At 36.9% G+C, this 19,505-nt stretch overlaps 1 protein-coding gene across 6 annotated transcripts in view; it reads left to right on the top strand.

The window, feature by feature from the left end:
- AP4E1 (adaptor related protein complex 4 epsilon 1 subunit) overlaps positions 1 to 19,505 on the top strand; it is a 62,839-nt gene that overhangs the window by 18,717 nt on the left and 24,617 nt on the right. For all 6 annotated transcript variants that reach the window (XR_002828534.1, XM_006085963.3, XM_014453448.2 and 3 more), the window contains 7 exons: positions 1,359 to 1,525; positions 4,647 to 4,720; positions 13,015 to 13,137; positions 13,240 to 13,349; positions 14,560 to 14,699; positions 16,174 to 16,286; positions 16,394 to 16,512. Coding sequence is in view for 5 of the 6 variants with exons in the window: in XM_006085963.3 (XP_006086025.1) it covers positions 1,359 to 1,525; positions 4,647 to 4,720; positions 13,015 to 13,137; positions 13,240 to 13,349; positions 14,560 to 14,699; positions 16,174 to 16,286; positions 16,394 to 16,512 (846 nt within the window). In the remaining variant the exon portion in view is untranslated. The remainder of the gene's footprint in view (positions 1 to 1,358; positions 1,526 to 4,646; positions 4,721 to 13,014; positions 13,138 to 13,239; positions 13,350 to 14,559; positions 14,700 to 16,173; positions 16,287 to 16,393; positions 16,513 to 19,505) is intronic.

Below are 19,505 nucleotides of genomic sequence, written 5' to 3'. Positions count from 1 at the left end.
ACATCCATGTGATCGGTTGCCTCCCATATGCACCCTGACCAGGGATTGAACCCATGACCTGGGTATGTGCCCTGACTGGGAGTTGAACCTAAGAGCAACCAGTGCTCCAACCATTGAGAAACACCTGCCTTGGCAGTCTTTTTTTTTTAATGCCTAAAATTTTTTCATGTTACTGAAGAAGCATAGAAAAATGATAGATAGGAAAGTGATGGAAATTTTCAGATTTGTGGTTTTTTAAGTAGTGATTGTGTTTTATACAACTTTATGTGATGCATAACAGCTTATAGAAATGAACAGAGCCTGTAGGGGTTTTGTAAGGTAGAGACTAGTGTTGATGCCATACATTGATACTATATCAGAAAAGCTAGGAGGGTTGAATGGTATGGTAAAAACATTTTCTAATTGGTGACATGGATTTCTACTAGTTCAGCCACAGTGAATTGCCTGAAACACTTTATATCTGAAAGTATATATTTGTGAGAGATTTCATGAGTACCTCATAATGAAATGGAATATGCTGTTGAATTCAATTTAAAATTATAGAATCGAAGGTATCTTTAATGCATTGTGTTCTAGAACAATATGATATAAATAGATATTTGATATTGAATCTTATTTTTCCTCTAACATTTACTAAACTTTGAAAGAGCTATTATTTCCTTTAAAAAAATGTGTCCTTGATATGTAATAAAATTATGATGACTAATCTAGTGTTCATTTTGAGGAATGTGTATTTAATTCCCCCAGGCCAAGAGATTAGTCAGATATATAATTAAGGTATAGTCACTCAGAACCCCAACATACTTAAGTACTGTAGGGCTGATTAGTTTTTAATAGACAGATTCACTGACTTTGGAGGGTTTAAATGTTTGAGTAGTCTTAGCTGTGCTCTATGCTCTTCCACCCAGAACACATTTAGCTCATTTACATGAGAAGACTTTTGCAAAGTTTAGAGATTGCAAACAGGTCTTAATTTTCCTCAAAAGTAGAGATATTATAGCCCTTTTTCAGTATGCCAGTTCTTTTTACCTTTTTATTTATTGCCAGTATTGACTATTAAAAGTTCTATATAAGATGTAATTATAAGAACTTTTGAAATGTGATTATACTGTGTGTGGGAACAAGTAGGGAGTGGTGGAAGCTTTTTGGGGGATGATTCAGCTTTGGATCAGTGGCCAGAGGAGTTTCATCATGGAAGAAATTAATCAGACTGGAACACTTTCATTAAATGTGAACATGGAACTTCTAAGACAACATGTATTAAGTTAGATTCTATATGGCATTTCAGCCAAGTCTATTTTATATGTATTAAGACATTATTAACAGACGGTTTCTTGTTTTTTATTTTTTGGATGCAGGAGAATTCATCTGTATATAAAGATTTGACTGGGAGTTTTGTAACAATTTTGAAGCAAGTAGTTGGAGGAAAGCTCCCAGTAGATTTCAATTACCACAGTGTCCCAGCACCATGGTTACAAATCCAGCTCTTGAGAATACTAAGACTTCTAGGAAAAGATGATCAAAGGTAAACTTAAGTAAATTTGATAGTCACCTGGAGGTTTCAAGATAAGCCCGATTCTCCTAATGCTTTGGGTTGGCTTAGTAGTGATAAATAAACCACTTTATAAGAAGTATATAATTCAGGTTGCTGGGATAATCCTGGCTCTCTGCTTATCTAAATCCTACTCATAGTGTCTTCTCTGAAGCTTTCTTAGTCATTCTACTTTAGAGGTTGGGAAACTTTTTTTGTCAAGGGCCAGATAGTAATAAATATTTAGGCTTTGTGAGCTATATGTTGCCTGTTGCAACCACTCAACTCTGCTCTTGTATAGCTCAAAAGCAGTCATAGACAGTACACAAATGAGCACAATTAATAAAAAAATCTTTTTATGGACATTAAAACTTGAATCTCATACATTTTATGTGTTGTGAAATGTTACTATTTTGACCCCTCCCCCCCATTTAAAAATGTAAAAACCATTTTTAGCCAGCAGCCATACAAAAATAGATGACCAGCTAAGTGAGCCTGCGGACTATAGCTTGCTGACCCTTGGCTCTAGTTGGATGCTTCACCTTAATTCATTTGTCTGAATACTCCTTTAACCAATAATTTATATTTTATGGGTATCTTACCTATTATATATATTTCAAACTTACAGAAAAGTTCCAAGAATAGTACAAGGAGCTTTCTTATGCCCTTTATCTAGATTTATTGTTTGCATTTTCTCTTTCTGTATGTGCATGTGTGCACACATTATTATTATTAAAGCCTTACCCATGGATATTTTTCTGTTGTTTTTTTTTTTTTTAGAGAGAGTGGAAGGGGGGGCGGAGAGAGAGAGAGAGAGAGAGAGAGAGAGAGAGAGAGAGAGAAACATCAATGTGAGAGAGACATCGATTGGTTGCCTCTCACATGCACCCTGACCCAGGCTTGGGATTGAGCCTGCAGCCGAGGTACGTGCCCTTGACCAGAATCAAACCCCAGGGCCAGTGCTCTAACTGCTGAGCCAATCCAGGTAGGGCACACATTCTTTTCATTTTTTTCTGAACTATTTGAGAGCAAGTCCAACTAGATTTTAGTTCCCTTGAGAGTAAGGACCATGTCTTGAGTCCCTGAAGAGTTTCAGTGTTTTGACTTTATGAGATTCGGTTCTCTTTTATGCAGTAGGATTCATTTACATTCTGATTCTTAGCCTATCTTTAGGAAGGGATTGTCCTCGAGGATGTCACTCCTAGTAATGCCTTGTTAGCATCCATTTGCCCTTTGCACTCCTGATAAGTGCTAACTGGGCTATATCACTCTTGGTGTATTGCTATTTTACTTTTTTCTGTGTTTATGAATCTCAACCCTGATTGAAACTAGGGAATCTCATGGAGCAGACACACATGAAAAATGTTTGTCCTAAATATGTATTATTTTATGTAACCCAACCTATCTTGTTGTGGAGCTCTAGTTGGAGTTCACTGGAATTCTCTTTTAAAACCACAAATTTCATAGTAATGCACCCAGGCCTTACTGGTCTAAAAAGATTTAATGCCATCATATGCTGTCAGGAAGGAACTTTGAGGCTTTTAGTGAATTTACTAAATGTAGTAACTCATCATCTTCCCTTTCTTTCATGGATGAATTTGGAGCATACATACAAAGATGACTAAGAGCGCTTACCTTCAAAGGGCTCAGTTGAATAGAAATTAGGCACAATTAAAGTGACTAAAGATGGGAACTCTTCCAATGTTGTGGAACATTAAAATGTTTTCTCCTTTGTTGTTCCAACTCTAATGAGATTTTATGTTAACATAAACCTTATATTTCTTAAGAAATGATTAACTCAATGTGGCAAAGAAAAAATGTTATAACAGATTCTAATGTATTTAATTGAAAGAAATAATTTAGTAATTATTTATTGATGGGTTTTTATATCTATTGTTTGAGTATTTTCTTGTGTTTTACAGCATTTTGCTTCTTAGGTTATTTATATTTAACTTGATCATTTCTGCAAATGTTTCTACATTTCATGTGGTTAAATATGATTTATGCCAGATATTGGCTTTTATAATTAAGAAACTAGATTGTAATCCAGGTGAAGAATTACTAAATTGGGGGGGGCGGGGGAGAGAATTTGTAACATCTACTATATGGTTATTTTTCTCTGGAAGAAATGCTTACACAGTAAAATGAAGGATTTTAGAAAATGGTTATGGATTCTCACTGGATATTTATACTTTGATCAAGATGGAATCAAAGTACACACACTTCAGATTGAATTTGATAGTTGTGTATTGGAGAAAAAGAAGAAATTTTTGATAAAGATACAAATGATTAAGTAATTTGTGTAGCCCCAGATTATTTTGATGTTTTTGCTTGTTTGCTTTACAGTGTACTTTCTCTGTAAGACTACTATGTGCATGCTAGGTTGAAGTAGTTTTTATTTCAGTTAGTAGTTTTTGAATTTGTAAAACTTACAAAAATACCAGCTGAGAAGCCATAGTTTTCACATTGGCATCTTGTAGAGGACTTTTCTAGGCAGGAGGATGAGGGCTAGGACTCTGTAAAGTACCGCATTTCCTACAGCATCTACCTCCACCCAGTTATCGCAACAGTAATCAGTGATCATAATGGCATAGGAATGGATAAATTTGTTAATTTTCTTTATATTTGACACAAATGAAAGCTAAAGTTTTCTTTCTGAAGAACTCAATGCTGCTCATAGACTAGTGTTTGAATATTTTAAAAAATTATGTGGTTTAAATACAGAAAATGTACTGTCTGGAATAATCTGGATCTGTGAGGTATTACTGTAGTAACTTGAAACAGGTAGAAATATTTTATTATAAAGAAAACTATACAAGTTAGTGTGTTCAACCAAACAAAAGCCTGACTTGTAAACTAGGTACAGGTTTAGGAAAGAGTTGATTGACATGTTTATCTTCATTGACTAGTCAACTTCGATAAAGCAGGAAGTTAAACTCATGAAAAAGAACAAATGGAATTTTTAAAAAGTGACATTCCCATAGCTTCAAAAAATGAATTTTTTTCACTTCTTTTCTGTAGATCCTCAGTTTTAAAGAGGGAGAAGTTTGAAAAACTATGTTTTATTGGGTTATAATACTATAATTTTACTGCAAATAAAATATCTTTTAAACAGGACAAGTGAATTAATGTATGATGTTCTTGATGAATCCTTACGAAGAGCCGAGTTAAATCACAATGTCACATATGGTAGGTAACATGTGAATGCTACTCTAACGACTAACAGTATTTTTCAGTATTATAGCTGAATCTGTGTTAGAATACTACAAATTCCAATAGAATTTTATGTCAATTTTTAAGGTGATTCTTTGGGTCATTATTTTTCTTTCTTTTTTTTAAAAAAAGTCTATTTTTATTGATTTCAGAGAGGCAGAGGGAGAGAGAGATAGAAACATCAATGATGAGAGAGAATCATTGATTGGCTGCTTCCTGCATGCCCCACCCTGAGGATTGAGCCCGCAACTCGGGCATGCACCCTGACTGGGAATCAAACTGTGACCTCCTGGTTCATAGGTCGATGCTCAACCACTGAGCAACACTAGCCGGGTGAGTTATTATTTTTCAATGGAAGCATTGAATAACTAGTGGAAATTATTTGAAATTATGACATTATTATTTTTAATATATCTTTATTGATTTCAGACAAGAAGGGAGAGGGAGAGAGAGAGAGATAGAAGCATGATGAGAGAGAGAATCATTGATTGGCTGCTCCCCGCACGCCCCCCACTGGGGATCGAGCCCACAACCCGGGCATGTGCCCTTGGTTGGAATTGAACCCGGGACCCTTCAGTCTGCAGGCTGACACCCTATCCACTGAGCCAAACTGGCTAGGGCTATGGCATTATTTTAAATGTTGACCTAAATTCATTTTTATATTTGTCTCTCTTTTAAGACTTTATTTTTTAAGAGAAATTATATTTTTATTGAAAATACGCATCAACTTAGTAGACCTGTTCCATATTTAATAGGAAAGTTCTTAAATACATCAATTAGTCAACTAGTTGTGAAATATTTTTTAAATTTCTGTATTTTGTCAGGCCTTGTGCAAGATACTTGGAATACAGCTGTGAATAAAACAGTGTTATCATTTAGCTCACTGACTAGAAAGGGCCAGGTGCTGTAAATGTTATAAAGGAGAGTTACAGGGTGCTGTGGGAGAACACAGCAGCTAGTCTTAGGTGAGGGGGAGAACAGGGAAAGTTTTTATGAAAAAGTGATATTTAAGAACACAACTGAAGTATGAGTAGGATATAGATAATATATATGTGTGTGTGTGTGTGTGTGTGTGTGTGTATATATATATATATATATATATATGGAATAATAACACCATTTTGTGAAGAGACAGTAGCTCTTTATATATATTTTATGTAATCTGAAAAGGTAATTGAGTGATAGGAGACAAGTTTGAGGGGAGAAGTGGGGAAAACTCAGAAAGGTAACCAAAAACACTTCCAATCGTAATAGCCAGAGGGAGGAACTATTAGTTCTCTATTGATCAATGTGAGAAAGCTGGGTGAAGAAATTGGGATATTTAAAAGATAGATATGAAAGTTTGAATTTGCATGCCATCCAGAAGGGTAGTAGAGAGGCATTGAGAGGTATTAACTCAAATGAGAAGTCATTTCTTAATCTGGTGAAGTACCATGAAGATGGGGATGAAGAGTGTTGCTGTTTCTTTCAGACAATGATAAACTGTTGATCTTTAAGAATAATGGTTGTAGAAGTGTAGGGTAGAGGGCAGAAATTGAAATAGTTTAATTGAAGTAAAAGATTGACAAAGATGCAGTAGGAATAAGGAGAAAGGTTTGTGTGCGTAAGACTCATGCAGGAAAAATAATGCAAATGGTAGTGAATTGGGATAGTAAATTTAAGAGGATAGAGTTAGGTTTTGCAGGTATAAATGGTGATTAAAGTCAGTAAGAGTGGTTTATTCATTTGTTCAACTCGTATTTATTAAATGCCTACAAACAAAACAAAACCTTGATTTGTAAACTAGGTACAGATTGAGGAAAGAATTAATTGACTTATATTTCTCCATGCTCAGTATGGGAGATTAAAGGAAGAATAAGGTAGACACAGCCCTTGCACTTATGAGTATATAGTATAATGAACAGTTGACATTATAGTGGTCGGCAAACTCATTAGTCAACAGAGCCAAATATCAACAGTACAACGATTGAAATTTCTTTTGAGAGCCAAATTTTTTAAACTTAACTATATAGGTAGGTACATTGTTATTGACTTAATTAGGGTACTCCTAAGGCTTAGGAAGAGCCACACTCAAGGGGCCAAAGAGCCGCATGTGGCTCTCGAGCCGCAGTTTGCCGACCACGGATCCAGGATCCTGCTATGTAATGAGAAGACTAAGGGCCCAGAGGTAAGGATGACCCTTACCGAGGCAGGTGGTTTGGCTAGGAGCTGTCAGAAGATCCAGAGAAGTGTCAGAGTCTTTCCAGGCAACTAAAGGAAGTTAAAAAGCTTTCCTGAGATATAATCAGTCATTGTCTAGGGTAAAAGTTTTAAAGGCTCTCCAGGAATTCTGTTTAAAATTAGTTAAGAATTTATTTTTCTTGAAGAAAGCCCATTTTTTTTATAATCGCATTTCAGCTTTAATGTTTTTATTTTTTTGAATAGGTAATATATGTACAAGGTTCAAAATTCAAAAAGTACAAAAGGGTATTCAGTGAACAGTAAGTGTCCCTTCAATCCTTATCACCCACCACCCAGTTCCCCTTTCTGGAGATAACCGCTATTACCTGTTCCTTTTTATTTGGAGAATACTGTATACCTGATGAGATATTTTTTAATGTTTTCCACTGGGACGCCCTTCTCTTTAAAAAAAAAAAAATTTATTGATTTTTTACAGAGAAGAAGGGAGAGGGATAGAGAGCTAGAAACATCGATGAGAGAGAAACATCAATCAGCTGCACACTCCCCACTGGGCATGTGTCCGCAACCAAGGCACGTACCCTCGACCAGAATCGAACCTGGGACCTTTTTGTCCTCAGACCGAAGCTCTATCCACTGAGCCAAACCGGCTAGGGCGGGACACCCTTCTCTTATTAAGATTGCTGGAACCAGCCAACACCAACAGTTTGCTTCTTTGTAGGTTGTCAGTCCAGCATATCACCTTCTACAGAAACCTTACGGTTTCGGTTGTTTTGTTTATTTCTATCATTATGCTTTTTATTCCATATTTATATTAATATAGTTTATAGCTAACATGGGTTTTATCAATAGTACTCTCTAGTAATTCTAATATAAATATTTGATTGCTTAAGAATGTGAATTTTAAATTATAAACTTCATAAGGGAAGGGACTGTGTCTGTCTTACTCTTCAGCATATCCCAGTATCTGGCACTAGATTGATCAATGAGTAATATGTTTTAACTGAATGTAAGGAAGAGGAAGTTATTTTACTTTTATTGGTTATCTGTTTGAGTTTCAGTCTTGATATTTTCTAAACCATATTTTTGTGAAAGTTCCATTATTATAAATAATGGAAGATATAACTTACTTATGAAAGCATAATACCAGTATAAGACAGAATGTAGAGGGAGGGTACAGGGAGTCAGTATTGCAAGAGTTCAGAGGTGATGGAGATCATGGGGCTTTATTAATGTAACTAGAGGCCTTTTGCACGTAATTCATGCAAGGGCCTTGGCCCCAGCCCCCCCCTGTCATGGCCGCGGCTGGGGGCCTCTTGCCACCTCTGCTGTGGCTCCCGCCTGCTGCAGCTTTGGAAGGAAGGATGTCTGGTCTAATTGGCATATTACGCTTTTATTATTATAGATAGGACCCTGAAAGGTAGGTAGGATTTAGGTAGCCAGAGGGATGTTGAAGGGAATTCTAGGAAGAAGGAACATGAGAAATGGTGCAGAACTGGAGATATTTAATACACTTTCAGAGAACACTGACTTATTAGTCTGAATGGACAGCTCATAGTGGGAGCAGGGGAAAGGCCATGTTGTGGAGGTCTCTTCATGGTAGCCAAATGAGTTTGGACTAGTAAATCTGGAGGTATGGAAGATTTTTGGGCAGGGTACTGATAAGATGAGAATGACATTTTTAGTAGACTGGTAAATTGGGAGAATTATATAAAATGGAGTACAAGATACAGAACCATCAGGAGTAGATATAAGTACCTTTCCCTGTTTTTCACCATAAGTATACCTACAAACCCTGGACATCATATGTAAAATAAACATAAGACTCTGAAAGGTGGAGAAATGAAGGTAGACAGGTTAGGACCTTGGTACACAAGGAATGACACCATGGTGAGTATTGGGTTTTCTTTTTGCCTCGCATACCCCAGACAGCAACCTGGAAATGCCAACAGGTGCAGACAGAACACCCCAAGAAGAAAAGGACAAGCTAGCGAGATAGAAACATTTAGAGAATAGCCCCTCTATCCTAACCAAGCACCACACAGGAAAACTGTGGGTCCACCAACTGCAGCAAAGGCTTAGAGGAGAGCTGAGATTTCCACCCTCACCAGGTGTAAGGAGTTGCCCCAATCCTCCCATTGGGCTGGTGGCAGGAAAGCCCAGGAGGGGAGTAGGAATTTCATTCCTGCCAGATGTTAATGGGGGCACCCCCGCTTCATTATCAGTGGAGATAATGTGGGAAGCCTGGATTTTGCTTTATCCAGGAGTAGGGAGGAGCAAGGTACCCCTCCCTCCCTTTGCTGGGCTGGTGTTAGAGGAAGCTAGTGAAGGCTACCCCCTCAATGTCAGTGGAGGCAACATAGGGAGCAGTAATGGAGTACCCCTTCCTCTCCCAGGCAGGGTTGTGTTAGCAGCTACTCGCACCTCCCACCCAGAATGAATCAGGATTCCCTCCTCTGAAAGTGTCATAGAGGCAGCGTGGAAAACCTGGGCTCCATTGGGTGGTACCCCATCTCCCTGCCAGAGTGGTGTCAGTAGACAGAGACATAACTTAATTAAAAAGAAAGTAACGTCATCTGAAGGATAAGGTACCAGTAGAACTTCTTCAAATGTTGTGCATATTCCAACCCAACATATCTATGATAAATTCACAATGTCATGGATGTTAGAAAACTATTAATTTTTAATTTGGTAATTTTCACTTGATGATATTTTGGTTAGGACCTGGGTTGCTCTGGAAGAGTAAATAAAGCTCCAAACTATGTTTTTTATGTTTAGAAATCTTCAGAAGCACATTTATCTTAACCATTGTGGAAAGAAGACCATTTTTATGAACTTACTAGTGGCCCAGTGCACGAAATTCATGCACCGCGGGTGGTGGTGTGTCCCTCAGCCCAGTGTGCACCCTTTCCAATCTTGGACGCTTCTGGGGATGTCCAACTGCCCTGTGGGATCGGGCCTAAACCGGCAGTCGGACATTCCTCTCACAATCCAGGACCGGTGGACCCCCGGCCCGGCGATGCCGCGGGCCTGTGCGTACCCCCGCTGGTGGCCGCTTCCACCGGGGGCCGCTCCCAGGCCAGGTGGCGCAGTGTGCCTGCTTGCAACCCCTGGCCGGGCGGCCTCTGGGCTGGGTGGTGCTGCAGGCCCATGCGCGTCCCCACCGGTGGCCCCTTCTGCCAGGGGCTACTCCCGGGCCATGCCTGACCGGTTGTGACTATTAAGCGCCTGACTGGTCGTGACTACTAAGGCATCTGGGCTAATTAGCATATTCCTCTACTACTATATAGGATATTCAGATTTTGTAGAGTTGGAGAATAAAAGGACTTAGTTCTAGGTGGGAAAATAATTTAAACACCTATTAAATTCATTTTCATCTCATTTACACCTAAGTTGACTAGTAAATGCAGTTTTTGAATTATTAATTTTACCTATACCAGCTTTCTAGAAATCTTATGAGCATCTATATATAAAAGTTTAGATTTCAGATGAGTAACAAGAAGTTTTTGTAGTAAAATAGAGTTCTGAATGGCAGGAATCCAATAAGGAAGAAATGCCAATTATGATAGAAAATGGAGCATCATCATTTAAAAAAAAATGTATTTTATTGATTTTTTACAGAGAAGAAGGGAGAGAGATAGAGAGTTAGAAACATCGATGAGAGAGAAACATCGGTCAGCTGCCTCCTGCACACCTCCTACTGGGGATGTGCCTGCAACCAAGGTACATGCCCTTGACCGGAATCGAACCTGGGACCTTTCAGTCCACAGGCCGATGCTCTATCCACTGAGCCAAACCAGTCAGGGCAGAGCATCATCATTTTTAATCTTGCTCAGGGCTGTCACATTATTAGTTCAGGGTTTGGTAAATATTTTAGGCTTCGTAAGTCACATACGTTTCTGTCACATATTTTCTTTTGTGTGTGTGTGGTTTTTTTTTTTACAACCTTTAAAAGTGTAATTAGAGCCAGGCTGGAATGGCTCAATGGTTGAATGTCGACCTATGAACCAGGAGGTCACAGTTTGATTCCCTATCAGGGCACATGCCTGGGTTGCAGGCTCGATCCCCAGTGTGGGGTTTGCGGGAGGCAACCGATCAGCGATGTTTCTCTCTCATCATTGATGTTTTTCTCTCTCTCCCCCTCTCCCTTCCTCTCTGAATTAAATAAAAATATTAAAAATAAAGTGTAATTATACACTTGAAAGTAATATAATGTTATATGTCAACTAGAGGCCCCATGCATGAAATTTATGCAAGAGTAGGCCTTCCTTCCCCCGGCTGCTGGCACCAGCTTCCCTCTGGCACCCGGGACCCGGGCTTCCCTTGCAGCCCTGGCTTCATCCGGAAGGTCATCTAGAAGGATGTCTGGGCTAATTAGCATATTATGCTTTTATTATTATAGATTATATCTCAATTAAAAAATGTAAAAAACATTCTTAGTTCACAGGCTTACAAAAATAGGCTGAGGGTAGCTGGTTAAGGCTCTGTAGTTCATAAAGTTGTAAAGTCCACTTTTTCATAGCACAGAGTAGACATTTTATAGTGAGACATCCGAATATACAAAGTATCTTTTTAAGTTAACTTACTTTGTAGGTTTTTCTTTAATTAAAGAAAAAAAAGTTTGGCATTTTTTTCCTCCTGTTTTTTTTTTTATCCTTACCTGAGAATATATTTATTGATTTTAGAGAGAGGGGGAGAGACAGAGATAGAGACAGGCATCAGTGTGAGAGAGAAACATTGATTGGTTGCTTCTCCTATGCAGCCCGATCTGGGACTGAACCCGCAACCTAGGTATGTGCCCTTACCCAGAATTGAACCCGCAACCTAGGTGTGTGCCCTTACCCAGAATTGAACCCGCAACCTAGGTGTGTGCCCTTACCCAGAATTGAACCCGCGATCTTTTTGGTGTTTGGGACGACACTCCAACCAGCCAAGCCACCTGGCCAGGGCAAGTCAGTTCCCCTTCTTCTTTTTTTTTTTTTTAAGTCAGTTTTCTTCTTAATTAGCACTTTATATTTCTGATTTCTTCTTCTATAGTAAGGGTTTATATAAAGTTTTTTACACAATATTTATGTGTGCCTCAATTGATAGGCAAGTATAAAAAATAGCTAGTTGAATATTCAGAATCTATCATGCATGCAAAGAAGTGTCCGATTGTTATGTTTTAAACTTTTGGAAATAGAGAAGGAGTGATTCTGTCAGGGACACTTGATATGCTTCAACTTGCATTAGAACTGTTTTTAAGGCTGCAGAATCTGTCTCACTTCTTATGCTATGATTGCAATAGGCCATGCAGGACTTAGTGGTGCCTACTTGATTCTTCTTTACCGTGGCAAAGCTCCAGCCCCACAACTAATGCTCTTTAAAAGAGTTTGAAAAAAATGTTAGTGTCACTTTGATCACCTGTCATAGTTACCAGATCTTTGACTATATAAGGAAATCATATTGAACACTATCAAAGTGTTCAATAGATTGTTTTATATTCTTTGTGGTTAATTTTTAAAGAAGTGATTTGAAGATTTTTGAGCGGTGACTCTACTTTGAAATAAATGCTAAAGTATCCCAAAATGATTATATTGAAATAAATCACATATAGAGTTTTTGTATAGAAGTGGTAGAAACTGCCTGAAAAGAAATTATTTTAAATAAGTAAATTATTTTAATAAATTATTTTAAAGCATTCAAATAGAAATATCTATTTGTATAGGAACAATGAAAACGTTACCTATGTGTCATTGGACTGTGAGCTCCTTGAGGGAAGGGTTTTTTCTGTTCTGTTCACTGCTGTATCCGTACTACTAGAACAACGTCTGGCGCATAGGGGTGTTCAGTAAATAGTTGTTGCATGAATGAATGCATTATTTTTATCTGTTACTATACATAATTCTCTTTAAATTGTACTCTGTTAACATAATCCTAAAAACTGTATAAGTCTGAAAACAGTAAAGTTTATATCTTTGAAAATTTTCCAAAAAGATTTTTGACTACAACTGGCCTTCTAATTAGTTTGCTTTGTTATGAGTTCCTCACAAATATTTTCTTTCATTATGCCGTAACATGATCCCTGACATTTTTATGTTTTCTTTCTCTAGCCATTCTGTTTGAATGTGTGCATACAGTCTATTCTATTTATCCCAAATCAGAATTACTTGAGAAGGCTGCCAAGTGCATTGGAAAATTTGTCCTGTCACCTAAAATAAATCTCAAATATTTAGGTAAGATGATTGGTTCTTTTCACAAAAATTACAAAGAGAGCTTTTGAAATTTGCTGGGTATTTGTTGCAAGTCACTTCATATAATGCGATTTTTGCTTTTAGGACTGAAGGCTCTTACCTATGTTATCCAACAGGATCCCACTCTGGCTCTTCAACACCAGATGACAATAATTGAATGCTTGGACCATCCTGATCCCATTATTAAAAGAGAGGTAAACTGATATTTTGAATTATGTATGTGAAAGTATTAGAATTTTAAAACTTTTTGTTACCATTATGGAGAGAAATTAAAGTGGTGGGCAGTGTGTGTGTGTATTTTAACTTTTGAGAGCATTTTATTCTTTCTGCTAAATTTAAGGAACTTTTCTAAAAACTTCTTGTGTTAGTTAGTATCCACAGGAATGGTTTTAAATTATGAGTTGGAGAAATTAGGTCCAATTACCTGTATAGATTCATTAATATCTTTTTGGTCCAAGATATTATATCAATAGGAGACCTGCATTTTATTCCCAATTTTTTATTAGTACAATTTTAAGATATATGATGATTAATAATCTTTCATTGTTCTCTATAATATTTGTAAAATGGGATAATGCATTCCCTATTACATATGTAGGAGTGTGTGAAACATTCCTAAAATGATGTTAACTTCTTGGAAGGAAAGGTGTATTATTTGCTTAATTTTCTTCAACTTTTTCCTTTTATAAAATTGCTTGGGTGTCTATATAAATATTTCTGTTAATTCTCATGTAGAGAATTTCTGATTTTAAAAGTACCAAAGATAAAAAGAGCCACTAAACATGTAAGTTACTTAAAAGCAATGAGTTAAAAATAGTTATTGAGAGAACATTGTATTGCATTAAGCAATTGTAATTTTAAAAAAAGATTATTAATTTTAAAAGGTACTGTGTTTGAAACAAAACTATTCTTATTATTTATGTATTTATCCTTACCTGAGGATATTTTTTTCATTGATCCTTAGAAAGCGAGTGGAAGGGAGGGAGGAGGAGAGAGAAAGAAAGAGAGAAACATCTATGTGAGAGAGACACATCAATTGGTTGCCTCCCACACACATCTGGTCCCAGACCAGGGATCAAGCCTGCAACTGAGGTACGTGCCCTTGACTGGAATTGAACCTGAGACCCTTCAGTCCGTGGGCCAATGCTCTAGCCACTGAACCAAACCAGCTAGGGCCATAATTCATTTTTTTAACAGTAATTTTATTTTTCTTAAGTTCTATTTATTTCTAATAGTTACCATTATTAAGTTCTGTGCATTTTTTGCACACCTATTAAATGGCCTGCTCAGGAGATCTACATAAAAGTGGAAGAATCAACCATGTTATAAACATATGTTACTGTATTTATTGGTGTTGTTATGCATAGTTTTATAATACTGTTTTTATTTCTCTTCCTTAAATAGACACTGGAACTTCTTTACAGAATTACTAATGCACAGAATATAACAGTGATTGTCCAGAAAATGCTTGAATATTTACATCAGAGCAAAGAAGAGTATATTATCGTCAATTTGGTTGGCAAAATAGCTGAGCTGGCTGAAAAATATCCTTTGTTTGAACCATAATCATACAATGCCTTTAGTTACACAGTGGTTTAAAATGATTGCTATGGACATGTTCACTTGCAAGTTGAGTTCAGAGACCCAGCAATAATTTCCATTCCTGATATTTAAGCCTCTCTGGTCAAAAATAGGGATTTGTGTAGACTTCTTAGGGGATGGCTTTTTTTCTGGCTCTTTTCATTCAGTTGGTCAGTATTATGAGCAAGAAGATACAGGAACCTCTGCCTGATTTCTCTATCAGTCCCTTCTTGTCTTTGACTTTACTTCCTGCTCAGCTTCTTTTCTGAGTAAAAGTTCTTGTTGTTGTTGTTTTTAGGGGTGTGTGGGTTGGGTGGAGGGATCAGGATGCTAACATTTATCCAACTGCAGGGGTTGGCAAAAGTAGGTTTACATTGTATGGAAAATAATACAATAATTAATGAATAATAATACTCTTTTGCATACTTACAACTGTAAATCTACTTTTGCTCACCCCTGTATTGTTTATATTAGAAATTGTCATAATAAAGTAGTTGGGAACTCCATTCACATGTTACTTTTCTTCACATTAGTTTTTTAAAAGTCAGAGGAACTTCTACTGGTCAAGACTTAATGCTTAAGACAACATAAATTGCCCTGACTGGTTGGCTCAGTGGATAGAGTGTCGGTCTGCGGACTGAAGGGTCCCAGGTTCGATTCCAGTCAAGGGCATGTACCTTGGTTGCAGGCACATCTCCAGTAGGGGGTGTGCAGGAAGCAGCTGATGAATGTTTCTCTCTCATTGATGTTTCTAACTCTCTATCCCTCTCCCTTCCTCTCTGTAAAAAATCAATAAAATATATTTTTTTAAAAAAAAGACAACATAAATTTATTATCTCATAGTTTCTGTGGGTCAGGAGTATAGGCATGGCTTAGCTGGATTCTCTGCTTAGGGCCTCTTAGGATTGCATTCTCTTTAAGATGTCTGTTGTTCAAGCTAAGGAAGAATGAATGAATAATGTTAATTAAATTATCTTGGAAATTGCTTAAATCCTAGCCAGTGCTCTAGGTTTGGCCAGCAAAATGATAAAATATTAGAACTGAAGAGAAGCAGATTAGATAGGAGGTTAAACAACTTGTTCAAGTAGATACATCACAACATTCAGTCTCTTTGGAGTATATATTATTTTCCATTATGTATTGTCCATAATTCGCTGTAACATTTCTTTCAATTACTTTACATTTATTTATTGGATGCCTGTTATGTACAAGGCAGAGTGCTAGATAAAGCAACATGAACTGGTTTTTAAAGTTTATTAAATAAGATTTATTGAGCACCTATTTTACATAAAACTGGAATATAGAACAATTTATTGGCAGAGATTAAAGGTAAAAATGCCAAACTAGGATGAATTGGTTATTTTTAAAAGGTTGATGCAGAAATATAGTTTTAATAACTGGCATTTGAAGTGTACTTGTTCTTAACACTGTGGACACATATGCTCCTGATAATGCATGGTTTATTCAGACAATGAATGCTGTGTTTTCAGTAGGAGGAGATGTGATGAATCCTGATATTTCCAATAACTTCCTGAGACTGCTAGCAGAAGGTTAGTAAACAGTTGGATTCTGTAAAGACTTTTAAATTAAAGGTTTTAACTACAGAGTCCTTAGAGAGTTTAATGAAAATTAAAATGATGTATCAATTTCTTTGTAGGTTTTGATGATGAAACAGAAGATCAACAATTAAGACTTTATGCAGTTCAGTCTTATCTCACTTTACTAGATGTGGAAAATGTGTTCTATCCACAGAGATTTCTTCAAGTTATGAGTTGGGTGAGCAAAGTACATTCAATCATAAATGTTTATAAAATTATATTTTTATAAAAGCAAATGCTAACAATATATTTCCTTCAGAAATCATTCAGTTTTACTCAGCTAACACCTTCAGCTGTCAATTCCCCCTCTCTCCCCAGTGGCCAGCTACCTTCTGTTACTTAACTACTTACTTATCTGCTCATTCTCCCCGCTATCTCACATGTCTAGTCTTTTAAATATGGGTATTTGTTTAGATTTCTCTGTCTCCAACACATTTGTTGTGTTTCCTTTGTGAATCTCTATTTGAATGTGTGAATACTTATGTAATGATGACATATTAGTTAACAATGGCTGTAAAATAATGTTACCACAGACTTAATGCTTAAAACAACATAAATCTATTATCGCATAGTTTCTGTGGGTTAGGAGTATAGGCATGGCTTAGCTGGATTCTCTGCTTAGGGCCTCTTAGGGTTACAGTCAAGGTATTGGCTGGGGCTGCTGTCTCATCTGACATTTGATTGGTAAAGAGTCCACTTCCAAGCTCAGAAATCAGTTTCTTCGGCTGTAAAACTGAGGGTTTGAGGTTTATACTGTCAATTGTAGGCTCCTAGAATGACCTTTAGTTTCCTGCCATGTGAGCTTCCCAACATGACTGTTTGCTTCATGAAAGCCAGCAAAGGAAATCATCTCTTTGTAAGATGAAAGTCACAATTTTATGTAATTTAATCATATACAATCACATATATTCCGTCATCTTTGTGTATTCCTTCTATGCATATGGGTAAGTGTTTATAGGGGAGATTTGGAGAAGTGCAACTTTTGGGTCATAGGATATGCACATTTTAATATTTTATAGTTTTGCCAAAACAGCATGTTAACTTAAATTTTATCTAGACTTTTATTTAAGAATTTTAATTTTCTTATCTATGGGAAAGTTGAAAGACTAGTAATAACAAGTACCACTATACTTTTTTTCTAGATTCCCAGTTATTATTATTTTATTTTTAAAAATTATTGATTTCAGAGAGAAGAAGAGAGAGGGGGATAGAAACATCAGCAATGAGAGAGAATCATTGATCAGCTGCCTCCTGCACGATCCCTACTGGGGATTGAACCTGAAATCCAGGCATTTGCCCTGACAGGCAATTGAATTATGACCTCCTGGTTCATGGGTTGATGCTCATCCACTGAGCCACACTGGCCGGGCATCCCAGTTATTATTTTTAATCATCTTTGCTTTATTCTGTCAACACCTATATCTATATCTAGGTCTACCTCTATACAGTTTGTTTTACTGGACCTTTTAAAATTGAGTTGTAGACATCATAACACTTGACCCATAAAAAATTGAACATGAATCTTCTAAGAATGGCATTATTCTAGATAATGATAAAACCATTATTATACCTAAGAAATATTAATTTATTAATATCACCTAAGATACAGTTTATATTCAGATTTGTTCAGTTGTCAAAAAAAAAAGTCTCCTTAAGGCTGTTTTTCTGCTCTTCACAATCCTAGATCCAGTAAGGGTTTGCAAATTCTATTTATTTATATCCTATTAGCCTTTTATGAATTTTATAATGAGCCTCAGTTTCTTTTTGTTTTCATGACATTGATTTTTTTGGATGAATACTATTGAGTTGTAGAATGTCCAACATTTCTGAATTTCTCTGATTATTTCTGGTTCTGTTAAACATTTTTAGCAAGACTTCTACATTGGCAATCATATGTACTTTCTACTGCATCATTATCAGGATGCATATAATTTCAATTCCTTCAATTATCGGTGATTGTAAGTTTGTTTGGTGAAGACATTGACCTTTAGATCTCTCCATTGTCAAGGAGTGCTTTCTCTTTAGTAATTTATAACTAATCTGTGAGGTGATTCTGTGAGGCTCTGTGAACATCTTTTCCTCAGCTCTCTTTCACCAGTGCTTTTAGCATTGATAATCCTTATGCTAAATTGGTTATTATATTTGGTGGCCATTTGTTTTTTTCCTCCATGAACATGACATGTCATTTTATTTATTTATTTATTTATTTATTTATTTACATTCCATATATTTAGAGTGTTTTTATTTCTACAGTATATAAATCCTGTACATGTTTTGTTAGATTTATACTTAAGTAATTCATTTTCTTTAGAGAAGTAGTAAATGTATTTTTAATTTTGGTTTCTATATGTTTGTTGCCTGGCAATCTTGAATTGTTTTTGTAGATTTCTTGAAACGTTAAAAATTTTTTCATTTCTGTTCATGAGGGATATTGGTCTGTAGTTTTCATATTTCTTCTCTGTTTGGTTTTGGTATCAAGGTAATGCTGGCTTCATAAAATGAGTTGAGGGTGTTCTTTTCTATTTTCTGGAAAGATTGTGTAGAAGAGAGTTGTTTAGTTTTTAAGTGTTTGGAAAGTTTCCTGTTATCTTTCCTGTTACTGATTTCTAGTTTGATTCTATTGTCAGAGAAAATACTGTGTGATTGCAGTTCCTTTTAAATTTGTTGAGGTTTGTTTTACGGCCTGTGATATTGTCTGGGTGGTGCTATGTTCTCTGGGTGCCTGAAAAGAATGGGCATTCGCTGCTGTTGGGTGGTGTGTTCCATAAATGATGACTAAATTCTTTTGGAGATGGTGTTGCGACAAGGGTGATAAGATTAAACAAGTGGCTTCTGCTGACGCTGTGAAGGGGTGGCCTTGTAATTGCTGAGCAATGGGGAAAGTGCGACTCTCCACAGGCTTCCCCTGACTGCACCCCAGCCGAGAGCGGAAGGGCACCTCTTTATACCTGGGCGGAGGTGATGTAGGCTTCCTGTGGGGCCTTCACGGACACTGCCATAGAGTGGGCCTCTGCAGCTTGGTGGGATGCAAGACCTGACCCCCCACTCGGCCTTCTCGGTCACCATCCTTGTGGGGGAGTTGTGCCTCTTACAGCCTGGCAGGGGTTGAAGTCTTGGCCCTTCTCTCTGCCTCTGCTGGTATGGGTAGGGCTGCAGTTTTTTTCTGTGTGG

This window comes from Myotis lucifugus, unplaced genomic scaffold (genome assembly GCF_000147115.1).
Source record: "Myotis lucifugus unplaced genomic scaffold, Myoluc2.0 scaffold_23, whole genome shotgun sequence".
NCBI lineage: Eukaryota > Metazoa > Chordata > Mammalia > Chiroptera > Vespertilionidae > Myotis > Myotis lucifugus.
The sequence above is the reverse complement of the archived record's forward strand: the minus strand, read 5'-3'. Positions and strand labels throughout refer to the sequence as shown.